This window comes from Sciurus vulgaris (genome assembly GCF_902686455.1).
Source record: "Sciurus vulgaris genome assembly, chromosome: 4".
NCBI classification, from domain to species: domain Eukaryota; kingdom Metazoa; phylum Chordata; class Mammalia; order Rodentia; family Sciuridae; genus Sciurus; species Sciurus vulgaris.
In genome coordinates this window covers 27186088-27209773 of record NC_136464.1, presented here as the reverse complement: position 1 = coordinate 27209773, position 23686 = coordinate 27186088, and the positions used below count along the sequence as shown (strand labels likewise).

Here is a 23686-nt window from a genome sequence, read left to right as displayed (position 1 = left end):
AGGTCTCTGCCTCCTTTCCAGGCCTCACTTAGCTATCCCTCCCCAACAACAGAATCCTTAACAGAGATCCTATTTATGGGCTATGAATAGCTTCATTTCTAGCTGGGTCAGTCATTTTCAAGACTGGAACATCTTTCAAGTAGGATCACTATGAAAAGTCAAAATGCTATTATGTTACTTAGCAAAAACATTTCCACATAGCTTATAACAGAGATAAAAATTTGCACAGTAATACTTCTAGCCTCTGATATTGCCACAGACGGCAAACCATGCTTTTGCAAGCACATCTTAAAAGAGTTTTGAGCCACTTTTTGAGAAGAGGTTGTAGTGGAAATAAAACAAACTTTCCAAAGATCTATTGGAAGGAAAGAGGTGGCTAAAAAACAAACTGAAGAGGGAAGTCCTACTAGAATACACCTATCTAACAGGAACAAAAGGTCTAAGCAAGAAAGCAAGGACTGCCATCTCCTGTAACCTCTTCAAAAGCTGAAAAGTACCAACTGGAATTCCTACTAGTTTCAATACTGTTCTTCCTATGCACTGCCAATGAAACTTCACAGTTGCCTGGCTGAAGATCAGAAGTTCATGTGACAATTATTTCAAAACTCCTACCTAATTGGAGAAAATGCTGACAATGACAGAGATGAATAATAAGCTGACCTCTTCTCCACAGAGTGACCTCTGTATTCATCCTGCTTGACAGTGAGACACTGTGAGTTTCTGCTTCTTGAATAAAATGGGCCTACTATTTTAAAAACAATTAAAATCCAGTGTCTTTTAGATCTTGAGTCATCTAGTAAGTAAAAACTTAGAAAGAAAAAAGTCACCATGTCTCTTTGGTGTGTAGGAAAAGCTTTCCTTCTCACAATGACCTTCCTGGGACATTTGGTTAAGATAAAAAGACTATTCTCTCATTTGTAAACATCATACGATGCCAGGATCCTCTTCTCAGGCATTTCTGCCCACTTGGCAGGCAAACTCTTCAAGCCTGTTTTGGTACTTTCTGTTCTCAAGTAAATGGGCCTTTCTCAATCCAGGACCTTTCCCCATCCCCCAGGAATAAGCCCTGTTATCTTCTCTCTCTGCTGCTCTTTCTGTTTTCTTGACTTACCTCTTCCTTCAGAATATTTGACAGATTCAGGTTGTCACACATGTCCCTGCCTGACGAAATGGACTTTGGAGTCAGATAGACTGAGGTCCACATTATTTTAATATTAATGGCTATGTGACCTTGAACAAATTATTTAGCCTACTTAGAGTTCTCAGCTATAAAATGATAACTACACCTATCCCAAATAGTTGATGTAAGAATTAAGTGAATAAATCATATAAAATTGCCAACTTCATAATTATGAGTTGTTTCATTTATTTGCATCATTCCAAATCCAAGATACTCTCCCCTAAGACCCCTGATGGCGCACCAACTTTGTCTAAGTAAGAGTGGTCAACCTAACAGCACATAAATCAGCTAACTCTCTTATAGGGACCTTCTCAAGATGCTGATATAACCTAAAGTTGATTAGAAGGATAAGTAACTTATAGAAAAACACCCCCATCTCTGACATTATTTCTTTCCTGCTTCAGTGAATCCAGTAAACAAACAACTCATGATAATTTCATTTTTCCTGCCCAACAGATCAACTGAAATTGCCCATTGCAGTGGCACATGCCTGTAACGGCAGCTACTCTGAAGCCTGAAGCAGGTGGATTGCAAGTTTGAGGCCAGCCGGACAACTTAGTAAGACCCTATCTCAAAAAATTAAAGGGCTGGGGATGTAGCTCAGTGGTGGAGCACCCCTAAGTTTCATTCCCAGTACCATGAAAAAAAAAATAAAATAAAAAAGAAAGAAATGCCAGAATCTGAACAAATGCAACAAAGAAGGCAGGGGGCAGGATCATATATATAGTTAATACTTGTGTCATGTGTTAGTACTCAATCGCTGTTCCCAGAGCAACTATCATTCATGGCTACAGACAGACAGTTCAAGATCACAGACTTGTCAAAAAACATGATGCCAAGGACAGGAAATTGAGTTACAGCTATCATGGGAGTCTTTAAATCTCTGCTCTCTAGCACATGTCTCTTCTAAGGCAGTCTTACATGATGGTTAGGGCACTGTTCTAAAATGAGAAAACATTACAGGGGCTCGCAGAGTGGGTTGCTCACAGGCCTCAATTATCCTGTCTAAGATCCAGGGCTGCCCTGGAGAGAATTTTTCTAGAGGTGGCTCCAGCAGAGAAAGTGAACTACATTCACTTTGTGCTCAGAACACCCTGCCACACAGTGTCACAGCCCTTCTCTCAGCCTTCCTTAACAAGTGGTGTGCTGGAACTGGCTCACACAGGCTTGGTCTATGAGAACTGCCTCAATGTGAGAGCCAGCTGGCTTCACATTAGCCACAGTGGGAACATGCACACCTAACACTACCCATCAGACCCCCTCCTACCACTCACCCTTCCTAGTGCTTGTTAAACATTTATTAATATACCAAGGGTCAACGACTCTTAAAGCCTCAGCCTTAGCCTCACTTTTCCTTATAAAACTTTTCTGTCTGTGTGTATGGTACTGAGGATGAAAACCAGGGCTTCATCCATGCTAGGCAAGCACTCTACCACTGAGCTACATCCCTAACCTCCTCAAAAGGCTTTAAGCTCTTAGGATTTCCCCCCAAGATCTCTGTGCATTCTTTCTACAGTAATGAATGCCACCCAGGACCCCTAACAATGTTGTGCTTCACAAACTAGGACTTTCCCCTCATTAGTATCTCACACTTCCTTAAGAAAATAAAGTGAGGCTTCATTGAGACTCCAAACACCCAGCATTGATTTGTAATGGCTCTAAGGATCAGGAGAAAATAAAAAAGATTTAGAAAGATTACTAATAGGTAGAAATAAACAATACTTTGCAGCTTTCAAAAATATTCTGCTTTGTCATAATACTTATGAAGATATGCCCTTCGATATACAACAGGACTCCTCTGTATCCAAAATGCAAATTCTAGTGAGGGTGGAAACTTAAAGGGAAATAAAAACCCCATCAAAATTCCTTATGTAGAAAACTTGGGAATCTGGTCATACTATCCTGTGGTCCTATGACATACTGGGTGGGGGTAGTTACCAGCAGAACATTGTCTTGATCTTCACAAAAATATTACTAAATTTGTATGTAGAAAAGTTTTAGCAAGCTCCTGGGTCACTGAGTTGAAAGGAAAACCAGCTTCAAGATAGGTTTGCCCACTCTTAGAAAGTGAAGTAGTGGTTGCCAGGGCAGAAAAAGAAGGGGGGAAAGGGAATTACTCAGTGAATATAGGGTTTCAGTTCTGCAGGATAGAAAAGTTCCACAGAGCTATGGCACAACAATATGCATGCTGTAAGCCTACTATACAGTAAAAAATGGTTCGGATGGTAAATTTTGATGTGTATTTGTGTGTGTGTGTGTGTGTGTGTGTGTGTGTTTAACCACAATTTAAAAAGCAAGTTTGCCTATTAGGTCTCATCACTTGCCTAGCAATGATGTTGGCTCAGGCTAGGCCCTTAATAAATGCTTGTGAGTGAATCAAAGGCAGAACAATTAGGAAGGGATGAGAGTCAGAGCATTAGGGATTACATAGGATGTGACTAAATGACTGACTTGCATTTCTAAGTTATCCAACCTCTGGATGTTTTGTGATCCAAAGAAATTACTTGCAAGAACTCTGGAACTCTTCTCTATTAATACTCTGCTTTTCAGATTCTAGTTTTAGGTACATTTACAATTTATGCCTCTTCATTTATCCAATCCCTATCTCTCCTTTTTCAAGGCCAAGCTCAGTTTTTGCCTTCTCTATGTGGCCTTTTCTGACCACTGCAACTAGAGATCTTTCTCTAAGAGGAACACATCCCACTGCTAGAACCTGTCATCTGACAATAACAACATTTTAAAACCATCTCTTGTACCATACTGTCCTTTGAGAGCAAAGGCCCTTTATCATATTTTTGTATCCTTCAAATGCCTAATGCAATCACAGGTCTAGAGCATTTGCTAATATACTGATAGCTAAATGAAGGCTGATAGAGCAAGAGTGAACCAGTAATTTACTTGCTTTCCAGTGGGACATTTCAAAGGCAATAAACTGGTCATGAATGAGACTGAAAGGAATTAGGTACTCAAGGAAGATATTGTTTTGAATCCTAACCTGTTACTATGTCCTGTAGACATTTAGGACTCTACAGAATCTTCTGTAAGGTCTATTATGAAGCCTTCTATTGCCTATAAGGAAATGAGAGCTGATATAAATCAACATGTCATAAGCATTTATAAACCAAAGCAAATAGTGAAGCTTATAAGGAGCTTGAGATCCTCAATGGTCTGATGACTTTGGAGCAAGGAAAGTATGAGGTACTATTCAAAGTGGCTAAGCTAATGAATCTTAAAAATGTTAGAAGGAAGTTGCTCATGGTGGCACACACCTGTAATCCCAGTGGCTAGGGAGGCTGAGGCAGGAGGATCATGAGTTCAAGCCAGCCTCAGCAAAAGCAAGTTGCTAAGCAACTCAATGAGACCCTGTCTCTAAATAAAACACAAAATAGGGGCTGGGGATGTGGCTCAGTGGTTGAGTGCCCCTGAGTTCAATCCCCAGTACCCCCAAAATTTAAAAAAATAATAAAAAATGTTGGAAAGGGTAGTCAAAGACCAGATGAGAATCTTAGAAGAGGAAGACGAACAAGAAGACAATGATGATCACAACAATGAAGATGATGAAGATGATGAAGATGGTGACATATGCATAATTTTACACACAATTTTGGAGTACACACTAACTTTCTAAAAACTATTTATTTTTGGACTTTAGGTTAAGAACTATCTGTGAGTAAACATCATTCCAAGAAATTTTCATGGCTGATCTTGAGTGCAGACCCATCACTAATATGATATAACCAACAATAACTGAAAATATTTTTCCTAACTGGAAAGGCAGAACAGAGAAGGAATATTTATGAGTTTAGAGTAAGTTGGGATAGGAAGGAGAACCTCCCCAAAGGTCTATTCTATTTTAGGACTCTGATGGCAAGAGAGAATTGCCTTATATCAAGATAGGATATACTCAAAGCATCTCAACCCAAGAATTAGCCTGGTATCAAGAGTTTCCCTTAAATACCTTTCATGTACATCTCTTTAGTACAGAAAAAATGATCACTGGAATTTATCCAAGAAACACAGGTTGTGTGACTCAACTATCCTCCCCTTTGGGAATAAATTCAGGGTGTAGATCACTGGTGAGGGAGGGGCTGGAGATCAGAATTTAGGAAGGTTTACAGAAGTGATGAGTCAAGGCTGCTCTACTTATGGTCCTCTTAAAAGGGTAAATCAAGAGGAGATGAACACAAATGGAACCAAAGAGAAAGTAGACTTGGGAATGGAAGAAATCAGATTCAAAGTTCCTTATGTGAAGAACCATTTAAATTGCCATGCATTTCAAATATTCCAGTCTTAGCTTAGCTTTATTGTTTTAGGAATCCTTCTTCATTGATGATCAGGTTTGCCTGGCATACCGAGGCATACTAGATAGGGATGGACACTTACTAATGAGCCATACCAAGAAAATCTTCGTTGAGGGTGGGCAAAAGGGGCCTGAAGAACACTTTTTTCCTCCCTCTCTCTCTCTTTCTTTTTTTCTTTCTTTCTCTCTCTCTCTCTCTCTCTCTCTCTCTCTCGCCCTCTCCCTCCCCCCCCCTCTTTCCTTTCATTCTTTTCTCTCTCTCCCTCTCTTTCTTTCTTTCTGTGGTTCTGATCTGAGGAATGAACCGAAAGCTTCTCATACACTAGCCCAGCACTCAACCACTGAGCTATACCACCAACACTTGAAGTTCTACTTTTTAAAAGATGTGCTAGAAACAAGCCAAATTCAAGGGATAAACTGGGAGTAGTTTCATAGCTTTTTGAAAAGCAAGTTGTATCTCTTCCTTAATCTTTTCTCATAAAGATATGTCATATACAAACAGAAATCAAAATGCCCTTACCTAATACCATTAAAAAAAAAAAAAAATCTCAAAATTGGCTGGGGATATGGTTCAGTGGTAGGGCACTTGCCCTGGCATGCAGAAGACCTTGGGTTCAATCCCCAGCACTGCAAAAGAAAACTAAAAACTAAAAGCAAAATAAAACAAAACAAAACAAAAAAAAACCAAACAAACAAAAAAGAAAAGAAAACAAAAACCTCAAAATGGATTAAAGAGTTAAATGTAAGAATAAAAGCTAAATTCTGAGAAGAAAACATAGGGCAAAAGTTTCATGACCCTGGATTCAGCAATGATTTTTTTTGGATACAACACCAAAAGCACAGCCAACAAAAGAAAAAAACAAGTTGAACTTCTTCAAAAATTTAAAAATTATTATTCATAATAGCTAGAAGATGGGCTGGGGATGTAGCTCAGTGGTAGAGTGCTTGCCTAGCAAGTGGATTCAATCCCTGAGACTGGGGGAGGGGGAAAGTTATAAGATGTAAACAAGCCATGCACAGTGGTGAATGCCTATAATCAAAGCTATAATCAAAGCTAGAAGGTTGAGGCAGGAGGATTTCAAGTTAGAGGTCAACCTCAGCAACTCAGAAAGATCCTGTCTTAGGCTGGGATTGTAGCTCAGAGGTAGAGTGCTGACCTAGCACGTGTGAGGCACTGGGTTCAATTCTTGGCACACATAAAAATTTATTAAAAAAAAAAAAAAAAGGTATTGTATCTATCTACAATGAAAAATATTCAAAAAAAGAGAGAAAGATTCTGTCTGAAAATAGAAAAAAATAATAAAGAAATGAAAAGGGCTGGGAATGTAGTTCAGTGGTGGAATGCCCTAGATTCAATCCCTAGTACCCAAATAAATAAATGGTGGAAACAACCTACATGTCCATCAATGCAATGAATGGATTATTATTCAGTCTTAAAAAGGAACTAAATTCTGATACATGCTACAACGTGGATGAAACTTGAATACACTAAAAGAAATAATAAGTCACAAAATATATGATTCCACTAAGATACCTAGAATAGTCAAATTGTTTACCGGTAACAGTGGTTACCTGTTAAGGGTCATGAAGAATGGGTGTTTATTATTTGATGACTACAGGGTTTCATTATGGAAGGATGAGAAAGTTCTGGAGAAACGAACAGTGATGGCTGCACAATGGTGTAAATGTACTTAATGTCACTGAATGTACATTAAAAATTTGTAAAAATGGTAAATTTCATGTTGTGTATATTTTAGCACATGTAAAAAAGAAGTCAAAATGAATAAGCTTTACAGACAAATAAAATGTCTGCATATATAGACTATAAAAATGCTTGCAGTTTATTATGCTAGAAAATGCATGACCAGTCATACTGAGGGCATTAACTCACTTAAAAAAAACTTGGCATTCCATGAAGTAATGGAAATTGACAGAAAACAGTCATCTCTTTTCTGGATGTCTGAAAAGAAAGCCCAGTGTAAGAGACGAGGCTTTGTTTAATCAGCAAAAATGTATAGGCTTTTGATGCCTTAGAACAGAGGCTAACTGTATCTGGGGATCATCAGGAATCAAGAATAAACAAATCTCTTGCCAGAAGAAAATGGCAGGCCGGGCAGGCATATGTTTTTAAGAAAAAAAGCCCTATACTGTCTGCTAACTAAGTACTATAAATTCCAGTTAACACCTATCCATGGTCTTTAGGTTTTATTTTAGGAGTACTTTAGAATCTACTGAGAATAAAATTCTTAATTTTTTCCCCTACTCATTCTGCAGCTAACAGCTGCAGGGCCTTACTGCCGTGCCTTACTGCGTGAGAAGTCATGAATACTCTTAACATTAAGTGACTTTAGCATTAATTCATAAGTGAAGGGAGAGAAGTGCTCCAACACATGTTGGAGATAAGCAAGGCAGTCAAATACCTCTAATCCTGATAGTGCTGAGAATAAAACCAAGTACACTGTGATGCTATCACTTAGCACTCTGCAAAAGTCAGTTAGGGAACAGAAGCAACAACTATTTTGAGGGTGGTTTTGAAAAGGGTCCAGAACAATGTCACCCTCCCCACCCAAGTGAAAAGGACTGTTATAGAGAGGTAATAAGTATACAAACACTCCATAACAGAAAGGACTATACTTATTCACTGCTGATCTCCCCTACCCAGCACCATAACTTGTATTATAGCAGCCAAGTAATTCTTTATTGTCCAGGTAAATAAATCAGTTGATTTACTTTCTCATTCTTGAATAGGTAGGTCCTCTTCCTCTCCACAGGATTCACTTCATCTCTGGCTTGTGGACTCTTTTTGAGAGGCACTTTCATCACTTCATTTAACTTTGAAAGAAGTTGGAGGAGGGTAAGGACATGTGCTTGCTAATCATTCTTTTCCAGATTGTCTCATGCACCAGAATGAGCTCTTATTATTGGTCTGTGGATGCTACTGCTGGAGAAAGACTTTAGCCTGACCTTCCCAAGCTGCTGGGGCATAAATGCTGCATGCCACTGACAGTGAAAATGTGTCTTCCTATTTTTTTTTTTTTTTAAAAAGCTTTTAGACTAACCAGAGCTCACTGATGTAGGGAAGTCACCCCTTTTCTCACTTCAGAATTCAGGGTGTTGCATCCTTCTGCATAAAAATGACATAGTCAAACTGACACAAGTGGGTCCAAGAGAAAAAGGTAGCAGCATCAGGAAGCACCTCACAGAGAGCATAGAATCAAAGAAAAGGACTCTGGACTGCTCTACAGACAGAAAGGAAAAAAAGAAAAATGACAGCCATTTATAACAGAGTTTTAAATGTGAGGATGGATTCACACAGCTGGCCTCACAAAAGAGAACAAATATGTCAAAGGAAACAACTGACAGACTAATAGACTCCTATCCATCTGGCTGAGGAAAGAGTCACTGGGGGAATACGGAAAAGCCTGTTAGGAAAAAACTTGCCTCGTGCCTCACTGGGTGAACTGAATAGCTTTTAGGAACACTGGAACACATGGTCATAACATAGCTGCTGGCTGGTCCTATTAGGAAGAAGCTCAGAAAAGGGGCACAATGATGTATTGGCAAGCAAGGGAAAGAGGAACATATATGTTCTTCTTATTGGCTTGGACTCTATACCTGGTCCCTCCAACTTGGGAGGAGGATGAGAAGAAAGGGGAATCATGTGAATAAAATGTCTTATTTTCTGCTTTTAAAAATGGACTCAAGTGTTTCAGAATGAAACATCAGGTTCAACCCCATGCCATGCTAATGCCCCATCTGTACTTTTATGTAATGTAGAGCTGAGTGCAGGCGCTTTGGGAGAAGGGGAAATCAGGCCAAATTCAAGCAAAGCAAACACAAGCCTCTGCATCTCCAACTCAGTCCATACCATAAAAAAGCCTGCTCAGAAATAATTGCTCAAGGCAAAGGGAACTCAATTACTAAGGAAAATCTGTCCCAAAAAGGGCTCATGTTTTAACAAGCCAAAAAGCTTCAAATTAAGCTGAACTCAGGGTTTTCTAATTGGCAGTTTCATCCATTTCAAGGTTAACATTTTTTACTTTCAAAAATCAAAAATAACTCTAAGATTTTAAAAAGTAATGATTTATCACCCACTTTAAAAAATAATTCACCAAATTTTCAACTACATTTCTTCTATGTAATTAAACAAACCCTACAGATGGCACAAATGCAGAAGGTATTACTTGCTATTTTAAGTACTATCAAGCAATCCTGTACTAATTCCTCTCAAACAGCCTGGCTCTTGCCATTCCTGCTTAAAGTTCAGTCACAGAATTCCCTGCTACCAGAGAGAAGGCAACTGATTGATCCTGGCCACCAACTAAGTCACTCCGAGGAGAATAGTGGCTTACCTGCTCCTCCGACAGTTGGGATATGTGATTCACAGCAGCATAGGACTCAATTTTGGGGTTAAAGTGGTTGATGATGGCTCTGAAACAAAGAATTAAAATTAATATAGTACCAGATGGGAGAAGAGGATAAACTGGTTAAAAACAAGGATTGAGTACCCTCTGGCTTAGAGTACTAGGATCATGGGAGTGATTGTCAGAGGGTAATTGTCTTCTTACTAAACATGAGATTACCAATGGAAGTGAATTGACAATTCTGAATTGGAAGGTTTTAATAATTTATTAGAGTACAGAATCAAGCATCTCTGCTAGGCAAATGAAAAAAATCCACAGCCAAACAAGCAAAGACAAAGAAAAACCATGTGAGTCCTTCAGACAAGAAATAGGACCAAGGGTGCTACTGCCAGAGGGCCCTTGTGTTTCAATCAGAAAGGGAAGTTGTTTTTCTCAGCTCTGACTAGGAAGAACAAGGCACTGAGTAGGCTAAACACAATCTCTGAGGAAGCTCACCTTTATCAAGGTCCACAAGTAATGTTCATACTTTTTAGTATATAGTTTTAATTTCTTTCTTTTTTTTTTTTTTTTTTTTGGTCATTACTGGGGATTGAACCCAAGGTACTCCACCACTGAGCTACATCCACAGTCCTTTTATTTTTTATTTTGAGACAGGGTCTCACTAAGTTATTGAGACTGGCCTCAAATCTGTGATCCTTCTGCCTTAAACTCTAGAGTAGTCGGGATTAGAGGCATGCAACTACTACATTCAGCTTAACCCAAATTTTAATGCCAGTCATTCAAACCAAAATCTAAGTTATCATTTTTCAAACACTCCTGTTCCATCACTTGCTCACTTCCAAGATTACCAAGTCTTATCAAGCCTACCTCAAAAATTTCTAAAATCTGAAATAAGTATATTTTCCTGAAATCAATGTCTTGGTATAAATTCTTGTAATTTCTTGCCTGGGTGCAATGGAAAGAACATCGTTTTTTTTGTTTTGTTTTGTTTTTTGTTTTTAATTTTTTTAGATGTTAATGGACCTTTATTTTATTCATTTATTTATATGTGGTGCTGAGAATAGAACCCAGTGCCTTGAACATGCTAGGCAAGTGCTCTACCATTGAGCCACAACCCCAGGCCCAAGAACATGGGTTTTAAATCAAGGTTTGACATGAGTTCATACTGACATAAATAAATAATTAAGTAAATGGGTAAAAGAAGCAAATCTCTCTCTCTCTCAGAACTGGGGATTGAGCCAAAGGCCTTGCAAATGCTAGGCAAAAACTCTACCAATCCAAATCCTCCTAATATAACAATTCAAGTAACAACTGTAGATACTCTCTCTTATAGAAGATGAAGTTTAATTTCCACCCTTAAGGAAGAGCTAGATTTAGTGACTTATTTAGGATAGCAAAAGGAAAAAAACAATAATGTTACAGTGAAGAAACCTGGCAAATACTAACTTAATCAAATGATAAAGCTTAACAGCATGAGGGAAATACCATGCAACCCCTAGGGTGATATCATGAGAAGGGCACTTCACCACTGTTACATTTTTCCAAAAGCTTTAACCCTAATCTAAACATAAGAAAAACATTAGACAAATCCAGGTGGGGGACATTCCACTGGATCTCAGTCCTCCGTAAGACTGTGAATGTCATGAAAAGTAAGACTTAAGAAACTGTCACAGACTACAGGACACTGGGGAGACCCAACAACTAAATATAGCATGGTACCCTGCATTGGACCCTGGAACAGAGAAATAGGATATTATTGAATAAACTGGTGAAGTCTAAATAAAATATGGAATTTTAGTTAACTGTGATGTAACAATGCATTCCTCTGCTGATAAATGTACTACGCTTACGTAACATGAGTAAGACTAGGCTAAGGATACATAGGAACTCTGTATACTATCTTTGCATTTTTTCTTTAAATCTAAAATTATTCCAAATGAAAAAGTTTATTTCAATGTGTTTGCATGAGAGAGGTTAATAGAATCCATATTTTCTTTTAACGTGGCTTATTGAGAGTAAAGAATTACAGAATCATTTTATCTAATTCAAGTAATAAAAATATAAGGCAGAAGCTTAAAAAAATCATGCCTTGTTATTTTATTTTCAGACAGTCTTATTACATTGCCTAGGCTGGTCTTGAACTCCTGAGTAATCCTCCTTCTCAGTCTCCCAGGTAGCTGGAACTACAGGTGTGCACCGCCATGCCTGAAAATCATAATCTGACTGGTGTGACCAATTTTTATTCTGACTGATTCTTGGCAATCCATGTATCTCACCAAAGGAAAAAGTGGTAACAATCACACTTAGCATATTACCTGGAAATAACACATTGTAGGCATACAATAAATGTTTGCTGAAAGAAGTTGGGAGCAATAGCACAAGCCCAGTTATTCAAAAAGCTGAGGCAGAGATTGCAAGTTCAAGGTCAGCCTAGATGACTTAGCAAGACCCTGTTCCCAAATAAAAACTAAAAATGGCTGAGGATATAGCTCAGTGGTAGAGCACCTCGAGGTTCAACTGAAACCTAAAAAAGTATTGAAAAAAAAGTTTGCTGAAAGAATGACTAAATCTCAAAAGCGTTCTTACAATATTTATACAAGATACATAACACAAATATATAACATTTATATAACAATATATACTATAATAAAAACCTGGAAAAGCAATGTCAAATGTCTGGCACACAGCTGGTACTCAATAAATATTCAATGAGTGAATAAATCAAACAGGATAGAAATGGGTCAGGAGAAGAGTTCTGAAAACTAATTTTTCCAGAGAATAAAAAGAGGAGCAGACATAATATCTGTCTGTTAAGATACAGGCTTAGTCTAAATCCAAGGTGGGAAAGAATTTTGTATCCAAACGTATTTTGTCAAATATGTTTCTCACTCAGAGGGTGAGATTTGAGTCTACTGGCAGGAATGACCACAGCCTAGAAGTAGATGAACCTGACTGATACTTCAAAATAAAAAGTGATCGATTTGGACTTCATTGAGTTTAAATGATTTTGTATGGCAAAAACACCATCAAGAAAGTAAAAGATAACCCACAGAATGGGAGAAAATATTTGCAAATTGATTATCTGATAAGGAATTAGAGTCAGAATATTTAAAGAATTCTCACAATTCAGTAATAAAAAGGTAAGTAATCTATTTAAAGGGGCAAAAGATTTGAATGTATGTGAAAAGATGCTCAACATCATCAGTCATTAAGGATTTTAAATGCAAATCAAAACCATAAGATACAATTTCACACCCACTAGGATAGTGATAATCAAAAAGATAGTATGTGTTGGCAAGGATGTGGCAAAATTAGAATCCTCCTATATGGCTGGTAGAATTGTAAAATGATACAGCTTCTTTGGAAAGCAGCTCAGCAGTTCCACAAATGTTAAACAGAGTTATGACCCAGTCCACACCTAGGAATACATCCAAAAGAATAAATATACATGTCCACACACAAACCTTGTACATGAATGCTCAAAGCAACATTATTCCTAATAGCCAAAATGTGGAAACAACCCAAATGTCCATCAACCGAGGAGTAGATCAACAAAAATGGTATAAGAAAAATAAAATAATAAAATAAAAAATAAAGACGAGGGGCTGGGGATATAACTCAGTGGTAAAGTGCTTATCTCCCATGCACCACCAAAACAAGAAGGAGGAGGAGGAAGAGAAGGAGGGGGAGAAGGGGAGGAAGAGGGGGAGGGGAGGAAGAGGGGGAGGGGAGGAAGAGGAGTAGAAGGAAAATCCCCCCACAAATTATGGTAAGAGTTAAAAAGAAATATTAATCTGCCTCAATAAGGAATAAAATATTAAAACATACATGAATCCTGACCATGAAAAGAAACCAGAGATACACATGTATTACATGATTCCACTTATAGGAATGGTTTACAACATGCAAATTTTTAGATATGGAAAGTACATCAGAGATTTTTTTTAGGGAAGGAGGGTAGGGAAGGAGGGTAGGGAAAGAATGGGGAGTTTAATGCATTCAGGGTTTCAGGGGGTACAAAGTATTCTATAATTAGATTGTGGTGATAGATGCACAACTTTGTGATTGCATCTTTTAAAAATTATACACTTTAAATGGGTGAACTGTATCATATGTGAATGAATAAGGCCTCCTTAAGCCTAGAAGTTCTTGAGCAGGCTGCTTTCCCTAGCCAATTCCATGTGGAATTCACAGATCCTAGGGTAATTCAATCACCAAGGGAACTTCTTTATAAAATTTAAATTAAAAAATTTTGGGGTACTAGGGATATAATCCAGGGGTGCTCTACCACTGAGTTACACACCAGTTTCTTTTTATTTTTTTATTTTCAAGATGGGGTGTCACTAAGTTGCTGAGGTTGGCCTTGAAATTGTAACTTTGTGCCTTAGCTCCTGAGTTGCTGGGAGTACAAGAGTGTATTTAACTTAAGAATATTTCCCCCAGTACCAGAGTGGGGGAAAAAAGTTCAGCATTTGCAAAAGATGTCAACTTTTGGTTCTTGGAATCGAATGCTGGGGGCAGACTTGATGAGAGGGAAAGAAATGAGGGAGAAAGGGGAGGAAGATTCGTTCTAATTTGAACACCCTAGACTTGCTTTCTTGGCTTTTTTTTTTTTTTAAAGCAACTGCTGGTGCTGCCCGTATTATTCTGAAAGTCAACCATCCAAAATTAGGAAGAGAGCTTAAAATACAAATAACAAGGCCTAAGGAAAGGGAAAAGACACTGAAGATAGAACTTAATGGGAAAACAGAATATAAATTCTAGCCAAATTGGGACTATCTAAAAACTCCATGAAAGCAGGGATAGTTTATTTTGCTCACCAATATATTCCTAGATCTTCAGCAAAATGCCTGGCACACTGGGAGATTCAATTTTAAAAACTGAAAGAAGGATAAACAAAAGTCTAGAAAGGTTTCTGTCTAGTCTCACAAGTAAGCTTTTGCTTCTGAAGATCCATGATCAGGAGCTAAGGATATAGCTCAGTTGGTAGAGTGCTTGCCTTGTGTGTTTAAGACCCTGGGTTCAATCCGCAGCACCACCATCAGAAAAAAAGAAGATCCTAACTCTGAACCATTTCTTTGTATCACACCATCACAAGGGCAGCCTCAGGCACTGGAGGGACCAGAGTTGGGACTCAGATGGGCTTGAGTGGAAACTAGACTTGAACTTGGAGACCTTGGGCAGCTGAATCCCTCTGCTTCTGTTTTCTTTCCCGTGGAATGATGATACTGAACCCCAACCACTAACAGGATGATTGTGAAGTTCAGTTACATTTAAAAAAAAAAAAAAAAAAAAAAAGATCCATGATCATCTGCTAGTCTCCCAGAGTAGGCAAACAATATTTTATCCTCATACCAGGAGATAAGGTGGTTCAGAAGTGAATAACAGCCCTCCAAAGAAGAAACAAAATTGTCCCTGAAGACAGTGAAGTTTTTTCTTTCTTTTAAAGTCATACCAGGGGGCTAAAGGAAAGCTTTCTAGTTCTTCTTCTTTTAAAACATATCTAATGTCTTCTAAAAGTAAGCCTTCGTTTTTTGGGGTAGGAAGGATGAAATAAGAAATGGAGGAGTATATTATGTACTGGTACTGAACCTCCTAATGCTACTGAAAGTCCAGAAGGGGAAGGGAAAAAGCAATAGATAATGTCATAGTAAAGGGAAATTGCTAAAACCAGTCACAGTGAGGGATGGCTCTGAGTCCAAAGCACCTTAAAGGCAGGAATCTGGGCCACCCTCCAATGCTACTGTCAACTCTGACTGCTGAAGAGAGGGGTCACTTGCACCGACTGAAGTAAAATGAAGTGGACAGATGGAATAGCAATGCTGAGTAGAAAACTGACTGGAGACTTCTTGGTCCATTTTTAACTTTTTCTCTTGACTCATGATTCTGCAAAACAGTTCTCTGCTCCCAAGTGCTGGGTAGTTGATAGTTGATATTCAACTTGATCAAAGTATGAATAGAAATATTTCCTTTAGAATGTAAACAATAGGGTTGGGGCTGTAGTTCGGTGGTAGAGCACTTGCCTAGCATGTGTGAGGCACTGGGTTTGATCCTCAGCACCACATAAAAATAAATAAATAAGATAAAAGCAATGTGTCCATTGTGTCCAATACAACTAAAATATATATATATTTTTTAAATGGAAGCAATAGGACTTAGGAGAAAAATAAAGAAGATTCTTTCTCATTACCAGTATACATCTAAAGCAAATCTTTCAAAGATACAATTTCTCATGATCTTAGTGAACTCTTATGGACAGAGGCATCTAAAGGTCTTTTTGAAACAATAAATAAATATTAGTTTCATCTGGAAGCCCAGAACATAGTGACGATTTCATTCCTGAGATATTGGAGGAGGCAGTCTGTAAAGTCTGCTATGTAAATTCTGCAGGCAGAAAGGGGGAGAAAGGTAAAGCTTCTTTATAGAAAAAGAGTTTCTAGTAGTTCTCATTTCAAGGAAGAAGGAAACATGACTGGTATAGTCAATATGGCATATACTGGCAAGATTCTTAAACATTTCACCCTAAACTTATTCCTTGAAGACTACCAGAATTACATTAAAGAATCTGATTAGGCCTGGTAAAAAGTCTGGGTCTTAAGTTCCAACCTTATCAGAGTCTTTTATTTTCAAACGGGTGCTAACCATGTTAAGTTGGGTTTGTTTTTTCCTTTTTGTTTTTTGCAGTACTCAGGATTGAACCCAGGGTCACTCTACCACTAAGCTAAATCACCAGCCCTTTTTATTTTTATTATGAGATAGGGTGTCACTAGATTGTTTCTTTCTTTCTTTTTTTTTTTTGGTGCTGGGGATCGAACCCAGGGCCTTGTGCTTACAAGGCAAGCACTCTACCGACTGAGCTATCTCCCCAGCCCTGATTGTTAAGACTAGCTTCCAAATTGGAATACTGCACCAGGTACGGTGGCACGTGTCTGTAATCCCAGTGGCCTGGGAGACTGAGGTAGGAGGATTGAAAGTTCAAAGTCAGCCTCAGCAATAGCAAGGTGCTAAGCAACTCACTGAGACCCTGTCTCTAAATAAAATACAAAATAGGGCTGGAGACGTGGCCCAGTGGTTGAGTGTCCCTGAGTTCAATCCCTGATACAACCCGCACTCTACCACACACACACACACACACACACACACACACACACACAAATGGAATCCTGCCTCAGCCTCTTGAGTAGCTAGAATTCCTGACATTCAGCCTAAGATGTCTTGGTTTTGTTTACCAGGTTGTCTTCACATAAAAAGCAATTTCTCTTTACCACTAAAAAGCCTAAGACTTACTTTTCCTTGAAGTTTCAGTTAAAATACTGTTGCTTTCATGAACAACACTGCATGTATAATAGAAAAAAGCAAGGGAATAGGCCTGAGGTAAAATCCTAATCCTTATTGGCTGTGTGGCTTTGGACAAAAGACCAACCTCTCTCTGAGCACCAGTTTCTTTATCTGGTTGCATTTCCTCTGTATTTTCCTACATTCTATCTAACTTGCCCTAAAGGAACTTTTTAAAAGCAGCTTTCCCTTTCCTAGACAATTTCAATAATATACTATGTAATATACTACAGAGTATATTCTCAGGTGTCTGGGGATTTAAGACCAAAAAGCTATTGTAATCATAATTGCTTTTACTGAAGGGGAAACCTTCAAACATACTGGTTTCTGAGAAGGGGTAAATGTATGTCTGAATAGTATATGGCAGTGGTTAAATGGTTCATCTGAGGTTGCATTATTTAATTTTACACTAACATTTCTTTTCACCTTCAGAACTGCCTCACATACTCCCATTTCATGCAGTAATAAGCTTTCTTCCTCATGGAGCCAATGAATCTTCAGCCCATCCAATTCAACAACAAAAAAAGCAATTTCCCTTGATGCCTGTTAACAGCAGTGCATTACAAGCCTCAGAGACTCTGCTGATTAACATTTAACAAAATAAAACTTCAAATAAGAATTCCTTCTAACCTTTTCACTTTGAAACTATCTATTCAAAACTTCACTAACTAGTAGGGCGTGGTGGCACACACCTGTAATACTAGCTCTGGAGGTTGAGGCAGGAGGATCACAAATTCAAGGCCAGTCTTAGTAATTTAGCAAGACTCTCAGCAACTTAGACAGAATTTATAAATAAATAAATACCCAGCGGCTTAGGAGGTTGATACAGAGGGATCAGGAGTTCAAAGCCAGCCCCAGCAAAAATGAGGTACTAAGCAACTCAGTGAGATTCTGTCTCGAAATAAAATAAAAATAGGGCTGGGGATGTGGCTCAGTGGTTGAGTGCCTCTGAGTTCAGTCGCTGGTACCAAAAATAAATAAGAAAGACTGGGGATGTAGCTTAGTGGTAAAGCAACCCTTGGATTCAATCCCCAGTACAGAAAAAAAAAAAAAAGAAAAGAAAAGAAAAAAAAAAATCTGAAAGCGACTTGTAGGGTGTTCCTCTAATTTATCCCCTAAGTCCTAGGTCTTAACCCTTTCATGCCAATTATCCTCCTCATTACACTACTATTACTGTGGCCACTCTTTTCATGACCAAAGACACAAAAATGAGACCTTATTATAGGGGTATTTGGATAACCAGTCAGAAGAATGAGTTACTTCTGGCCAGTGTATCATAGTTGCTTGTTTTACCCAATGATCCAATTTTGTAAATTGGCTTAAGACATTACTAAAGAAAATTTGGGCTAGGGTTGTGGCTCAGTGGTAGAGCCCTTACCTAGCATGTGTGAGGCACTAGGTTCAATTCTCAACACCACATATAAATGAATAAAAAAATAAAGGTCTGTCAACATCTTAAAAAATGTTTTAAAAAAGTATGTGATTTGTATATATATATAAAAAAAGAAATTACTAATGAAAATTTGATTCATTGTGCATACAAATTTTCTAGTTGAAGGGAGTGGAACAAAATGTGATTACTGACATCTTAAGAACCTTCATATTTTAACATAGGAATGATTTGAGTCAGTGTTGCTCTTGATTTCTAGGGGAAAAACACATGTCATACCTGGTAAGTTATTCACCTACTCACTACATTTTCATAAAGGTTCTGCATTAGATGAATGAAGGTTCACAATTCATTATACTGGAGAGGAATGGGAGAGGGTCAAGGTATATGAAATTTATAAGTACATGGCCTGAGAGGAAGCTGCCTACTTTTCGAACCTGTGTGCACGACTATACATTTTGGCTGTATGGGCTTCCTACCTCAATGAGGTAGGACTTTGCCCAGTGTTTGCTTCCACCTTATCATCTGCTAAAAATTAAGCAATTGGTTAGAGCTACTTTGTTTGAAAAATAGGCTAATGTCTTTCTTTTTCTATTTTGAGACAGTGTCTTACTTTGTTGCCTAGGCTGGCCTCAACCTCCTGGACTCATGTAATCCTCCCACTCAGCTTTCCCAGTAGCTGGGACTAAAGGTGCATGTCATCACCCTGGTTAAAAATAACCTAATTTCTAGTTACTATGGGCCAAATCATAGATTTAAGCCAAGTTAAGATGCTATGAGTTGTGCAACTTTGTCTAAGGTAGCCTTTCTTGCACTGCCACAAGGAATAGAATTTCTTCCCCCTTTAGACACCAGTCTAACATTTTTTCAGTTTCTACAGTCCAACAAATGTAAAGGGAGAATGGACCACAGGAATTGAAAGAACCACTAAAAGTGAGCTGGGCACACCTGTAGTCCCAGCTACTCAGGAGACTGAGGTAGGAGATCACAAGTTCAAGACCAGCCTGGGTAACTTAGGTAGACCCTGTCTCAAAATAAAATTTAAGCAAATGGCTGGAAATTAGCTCAGTGGTAGAGCAAGTGCTTTAATTAGCATGTATTAAGCCCTGGGTTCAATTCCTAGTATCAGAATAACAAAGAAAGAGCCAGAAAAATAAACCAGCTACATTTCCATAAAAGGCATCACTTAATACACTCCCCTTGATGTCTGCTTTTTATTAAATATTTCTTTCAATAAATGAAGAGAAGCTCCAAAACTTTCCTAAAGACACAATATCCACAATATCCACAAGATTACCTACCCATGCACAGATTCCATTACTGTGTATTTCAGATTCCCTTTCCCTGTCTCTAGTGGAGGTCAGAAACTGCTGACAGAGTTCCTAGGGCTACAAAAGGAAAACCTTTGGATTTGGTTTGGCCCAGGGTTTTCTATCTCCAGAAGCAAGAACCCTCTACACTCTCAGAAACAGCTAGAGAACATAAGGAATAAAAGAGGTCATATGAAAATGGGTATTAGATTTTTTTGCCACTCTTCAGGACACAGAAAATCCTAACACATACTTACAAAGAATTCTAAAGCAGTGGAGATCAGCTTGAAATTCCAAGAAGTGATTTAATCTTAATGACAAACATTTCAATCTCTTGAATGACTTGAAACTTTTTAAAAAACTGGCATGAGAAAAAAACTGCAAATATTTTAAGTACATTTCATTCTTATTAGCTCAATTAATTATAAGACATTTAAGTTTTAAGTATAGGAAAAGTAGAAGGGCAAAAAAATGAGCAATTAACTTAGGCTTCTTTTTCTATCAATTAAAAAATAGAAGCAAATTTTAGTAGATCACACACTAGACTGGGAGGGAGGGAAATATTCTGTGGATCCCATACCAGCTACAGAAAAAGAGGCATATGGATCCCACACGCTAAATTAGAAGAGCTACACATATACCTCAGTGGTGGAGAAGGAGGGATAAAGATCTCATGTGCACAAAGGAAGGCTGTCGGGAGTTCTGAGTGGTCCAGTGTGGGCCATACAGATCTCCTATGAGATAGGAGTGGCCCTGATGTTCATACACAGGAGAGATAGGCCATATGGATCATATACTGGTTTTCAAGTACTCCAAGAAAAGAATGAAATTAAAAGTCATTGAAAGAGGTTTATCCTCCATCCCAAAGGAATCTTTTAGAACTCCTCAGGAAAGGCAATCAGCAAGACTGCCAAAGCAATTAAGCAGGCAAACATTTACCATAAAGCCCACATCAGTTAAGTGAACAGAGATGAATCTTATTACAGTACACTGTCAGCTCTGAGCCTGCAGGTGCTAACCACTGAGATGTGGCATTGCTTGGCCCTGGCTGCTTGCCTGCCCACTGTGATGGAGAGCGTCACCCTTCTTGTCATCTTTGAAAAAACAGGCTGCTTTCTCTGGCAGTGACTTATGTTGTTCTGAGACCTATGACAAGTGTTTTCCTATAAGAAGTCTGTGTGTTGCTACTGAGAGCAGGTGGCAGGAGAGAAAGGAGCCTTAAGAGGTGGAGAGAATGGATGTGGTAAAAAGCAGGAGACCTGGGTTAGATCCATTAGTAAGGTAAAGAGAATGGGCCATTTTAGTAATTCAAAAATTAAATGAAGAATAAACAAACATTTTGCCTAAATGAAGTTGATGATCTGTATCTCTCAAAAAAGGTAAAACTTCATTACAATATATCTGCCTTCTCTTCAGTAATAGAAATATTACCAAGGAATGCTGATTTCCAACATTAAGGGCAGCCCCAGTATCAGCTTTATTAACGAGTTAGCCTTAAGGTTAAAGGGTCAGATTTTCTTAACAACCTAGTCAGTATCTATCCTCTCTCCCCCTTGGCTATTCTGAGGATGAAACCCAAAGAATTATTTTTTTAAAATTTTGATTCATTGTACACAAATGGGGTACAACTATCGTTTCTCTGGTTGTACACGAAGAATTCTTAAATGATTCTATTTGGGGGAGATTAACTCATAAGCATTAGTAGAAGCAGGGCTGTGCAGATCCCACTGGGCAGCACTGGGAGATAACCTTTTGACAAAGCAGTTTACAGTTGCCTCACTCAGTAGACACATGAGAGACATTCCACTTGGGGTTCAGGTCCACGGTGGCTGCCACAATGTGGCTGCTACAGGATCCTTTCCCAGGTTCAGAAACTGAGGCTGAGACTTCACCATTTACAGAAATTTCATCACAAAGATCCTTAAGTACAATGCTTTTTTTAAGATGATGGGTTTCAGATGACTTTCTTCTAAGGCCATAGCCGATACCTTCGATAGTTCAACTTAACTTCTGAACAGCGCATGAGGTGGATGTGACCGGCCATTACACCATCTCTGCTTTCTCATTCCTGGTAACCACCCAACCTGCTTGCATCCATCTTTACTCATTTTGGGGTTCCATCCGTTACTTTTAAACTGCCATCTGCAGCTCTGCTTCTCATCTCTGCAAATGCCAGAAAGCCCATCAGCTAAAGCCCGGGGCTGCTCAGCAGAGCTGCGCCCACCCGAACCACCAGGCCTTACAGACACGCGGCTGACCGCAGAAAGAGCGCGAGACGGAAGTCCCGGCGGTCTCTAGTTAGTATCTATTATTTAACAAAATCCACTGTTTGCCAGAGAAATGAATATTTATCCTAAGATTACAAATGACACCTGAGCACCTTTGGGCCCTATATCTGCAAATAATCTCAAGAAGCAAAATGAAATTCCCAAACTGACCAAATGCCAACCTACTAAGTGAGAGACCCAGAGATTTTTGTTTTGTTTTGTTTTTCCCCCCAACCAAAACATTCACAAGGGGAAGGTTGTAAGAGTAGCTGTGGAATTGGGGGGCACAGACCTGTAATCCTAGCAGCTAGGGAGGCTGAGGCAGGAGGATTACTAGTTCAAAGCCAGCCTCAGAAACTCAGCAAGGCACTAAGCAACTCAGCTAGATCCTATTTTTATTATTTATTTATTTATTTAATTTTAATTTTATTTTTTTTGCTGTGCTGGGGATTGAACCCAGGGCTTTGTGCTTGCAAGGCAAGTACTCTACCAACTGAGCTATATCCCCAGCCCTAGACCCTATTTTTAAATAAAATATAAAAAAGGGCCGGGGCTGGGGCTCAGTAGTTAAGCACCCCTGGGTTCAAGCCCTGGTACCAAAAAACAAAAACAAAAAAAAAGTAGTAGCTATGGAGACAAATTCAAAAATTATATAAGTCATTTAAAAAACTCATCAAATACCATATGTATATTACTCCAAGAAGAAGATAAGAATAGACTGAAGCAGGTAAGGCTCCTGTGTCCAGAAACCAATAAACTTCTAACTCATTACAGAGAGGAGACTCTGGAGACACTGCTGGGAGACAGTCATACTTGGCTAACTGAAGAAGTGCCACAGAATAGGCTTGCCACTGAAATTGCCAGAGGTCTCACTGCACATGTATTCACAGGTCCTTCTCTCCAGGCCTAGAAGACAGCAAACAAAGAGCTGTGGTAGAAAGTGATTTGCAATTGTACTTTGTCCCACGGCTCTTTGTTTGCAACAGGACCTGCAGTTCCCTTCCATTCAAGGGCAGTGGGAGGTGGGTAAAGGAGGGGTTTGAAACTAGATGACTACTACTGGGAACCAAGCAGTACTGCCCAGGAGAGGACTTGATGGGAGGATAAATTCGAGGCCCGATTTTGACAGCACCTCCAATAATAGCTGGTAAAGCAGGGGGTGAGAGCCAGTTCTAAACATTCATCATAATAGTGCAACAAGATGAAGGTTTTTAGGGGAGAGTCTATGAAATTCCAGAATAAGAAAATGAAACCCGTGTGAAGGGTGAGGCAGTTGGCTCTGGCAGATTGTCTCTACAGGAGGCTGGGTGTAATTGTTTTATGCTCACAAAGAAGTTATTAGTTGCTTTGTCTCCAAAATACCAGAAAGAGTGATAACTTTTCCCCCCTCCTAAAAAGGTGATGCTACAAAAGGAAAAATCTGAAGTGATTACAGAATTTTGTTTTATCCTATCAATACCCTTTTAGAAAGAGAACTTCTGTATTTTCTCCTCTTCCCTTACTCTGAAAAGTGAATGCCTTCTCATATAGTCAAGGAACA

The 23686-nt window shown here is 38.8% G+C and overlaps 1 protein-coding gene across 4 annotated transcripts in view; it reads right to left on the bottom strand.

The window, feature by feature from the left end:
- The window catches only part of ARMH3 (armadillo like helical domain containing 3), a 192774-nt gene that overhangs the window by 19799 nt on the left and 149289 nt on the right, over window positions 1-23686 (bottom strand). For 3 of the 4 annotated variants that reach the window (XM_079137949.1, XM_079137948.1, XM_079137947.1), the window contains one exon: window positions 9833-9911. In XM_079137949.1, coding sequence (XP_078994075.1) covers window positions 9833-9911 — 79 coding nt within the window. Of the gene's footprint in view, window positions 1-8210; window positions 8720-9832; window positions 9912-23686 lie in introns of all 4 variants that reach the window. The other variant, XR_013763503.1, reaches the window with a different exon arrangement.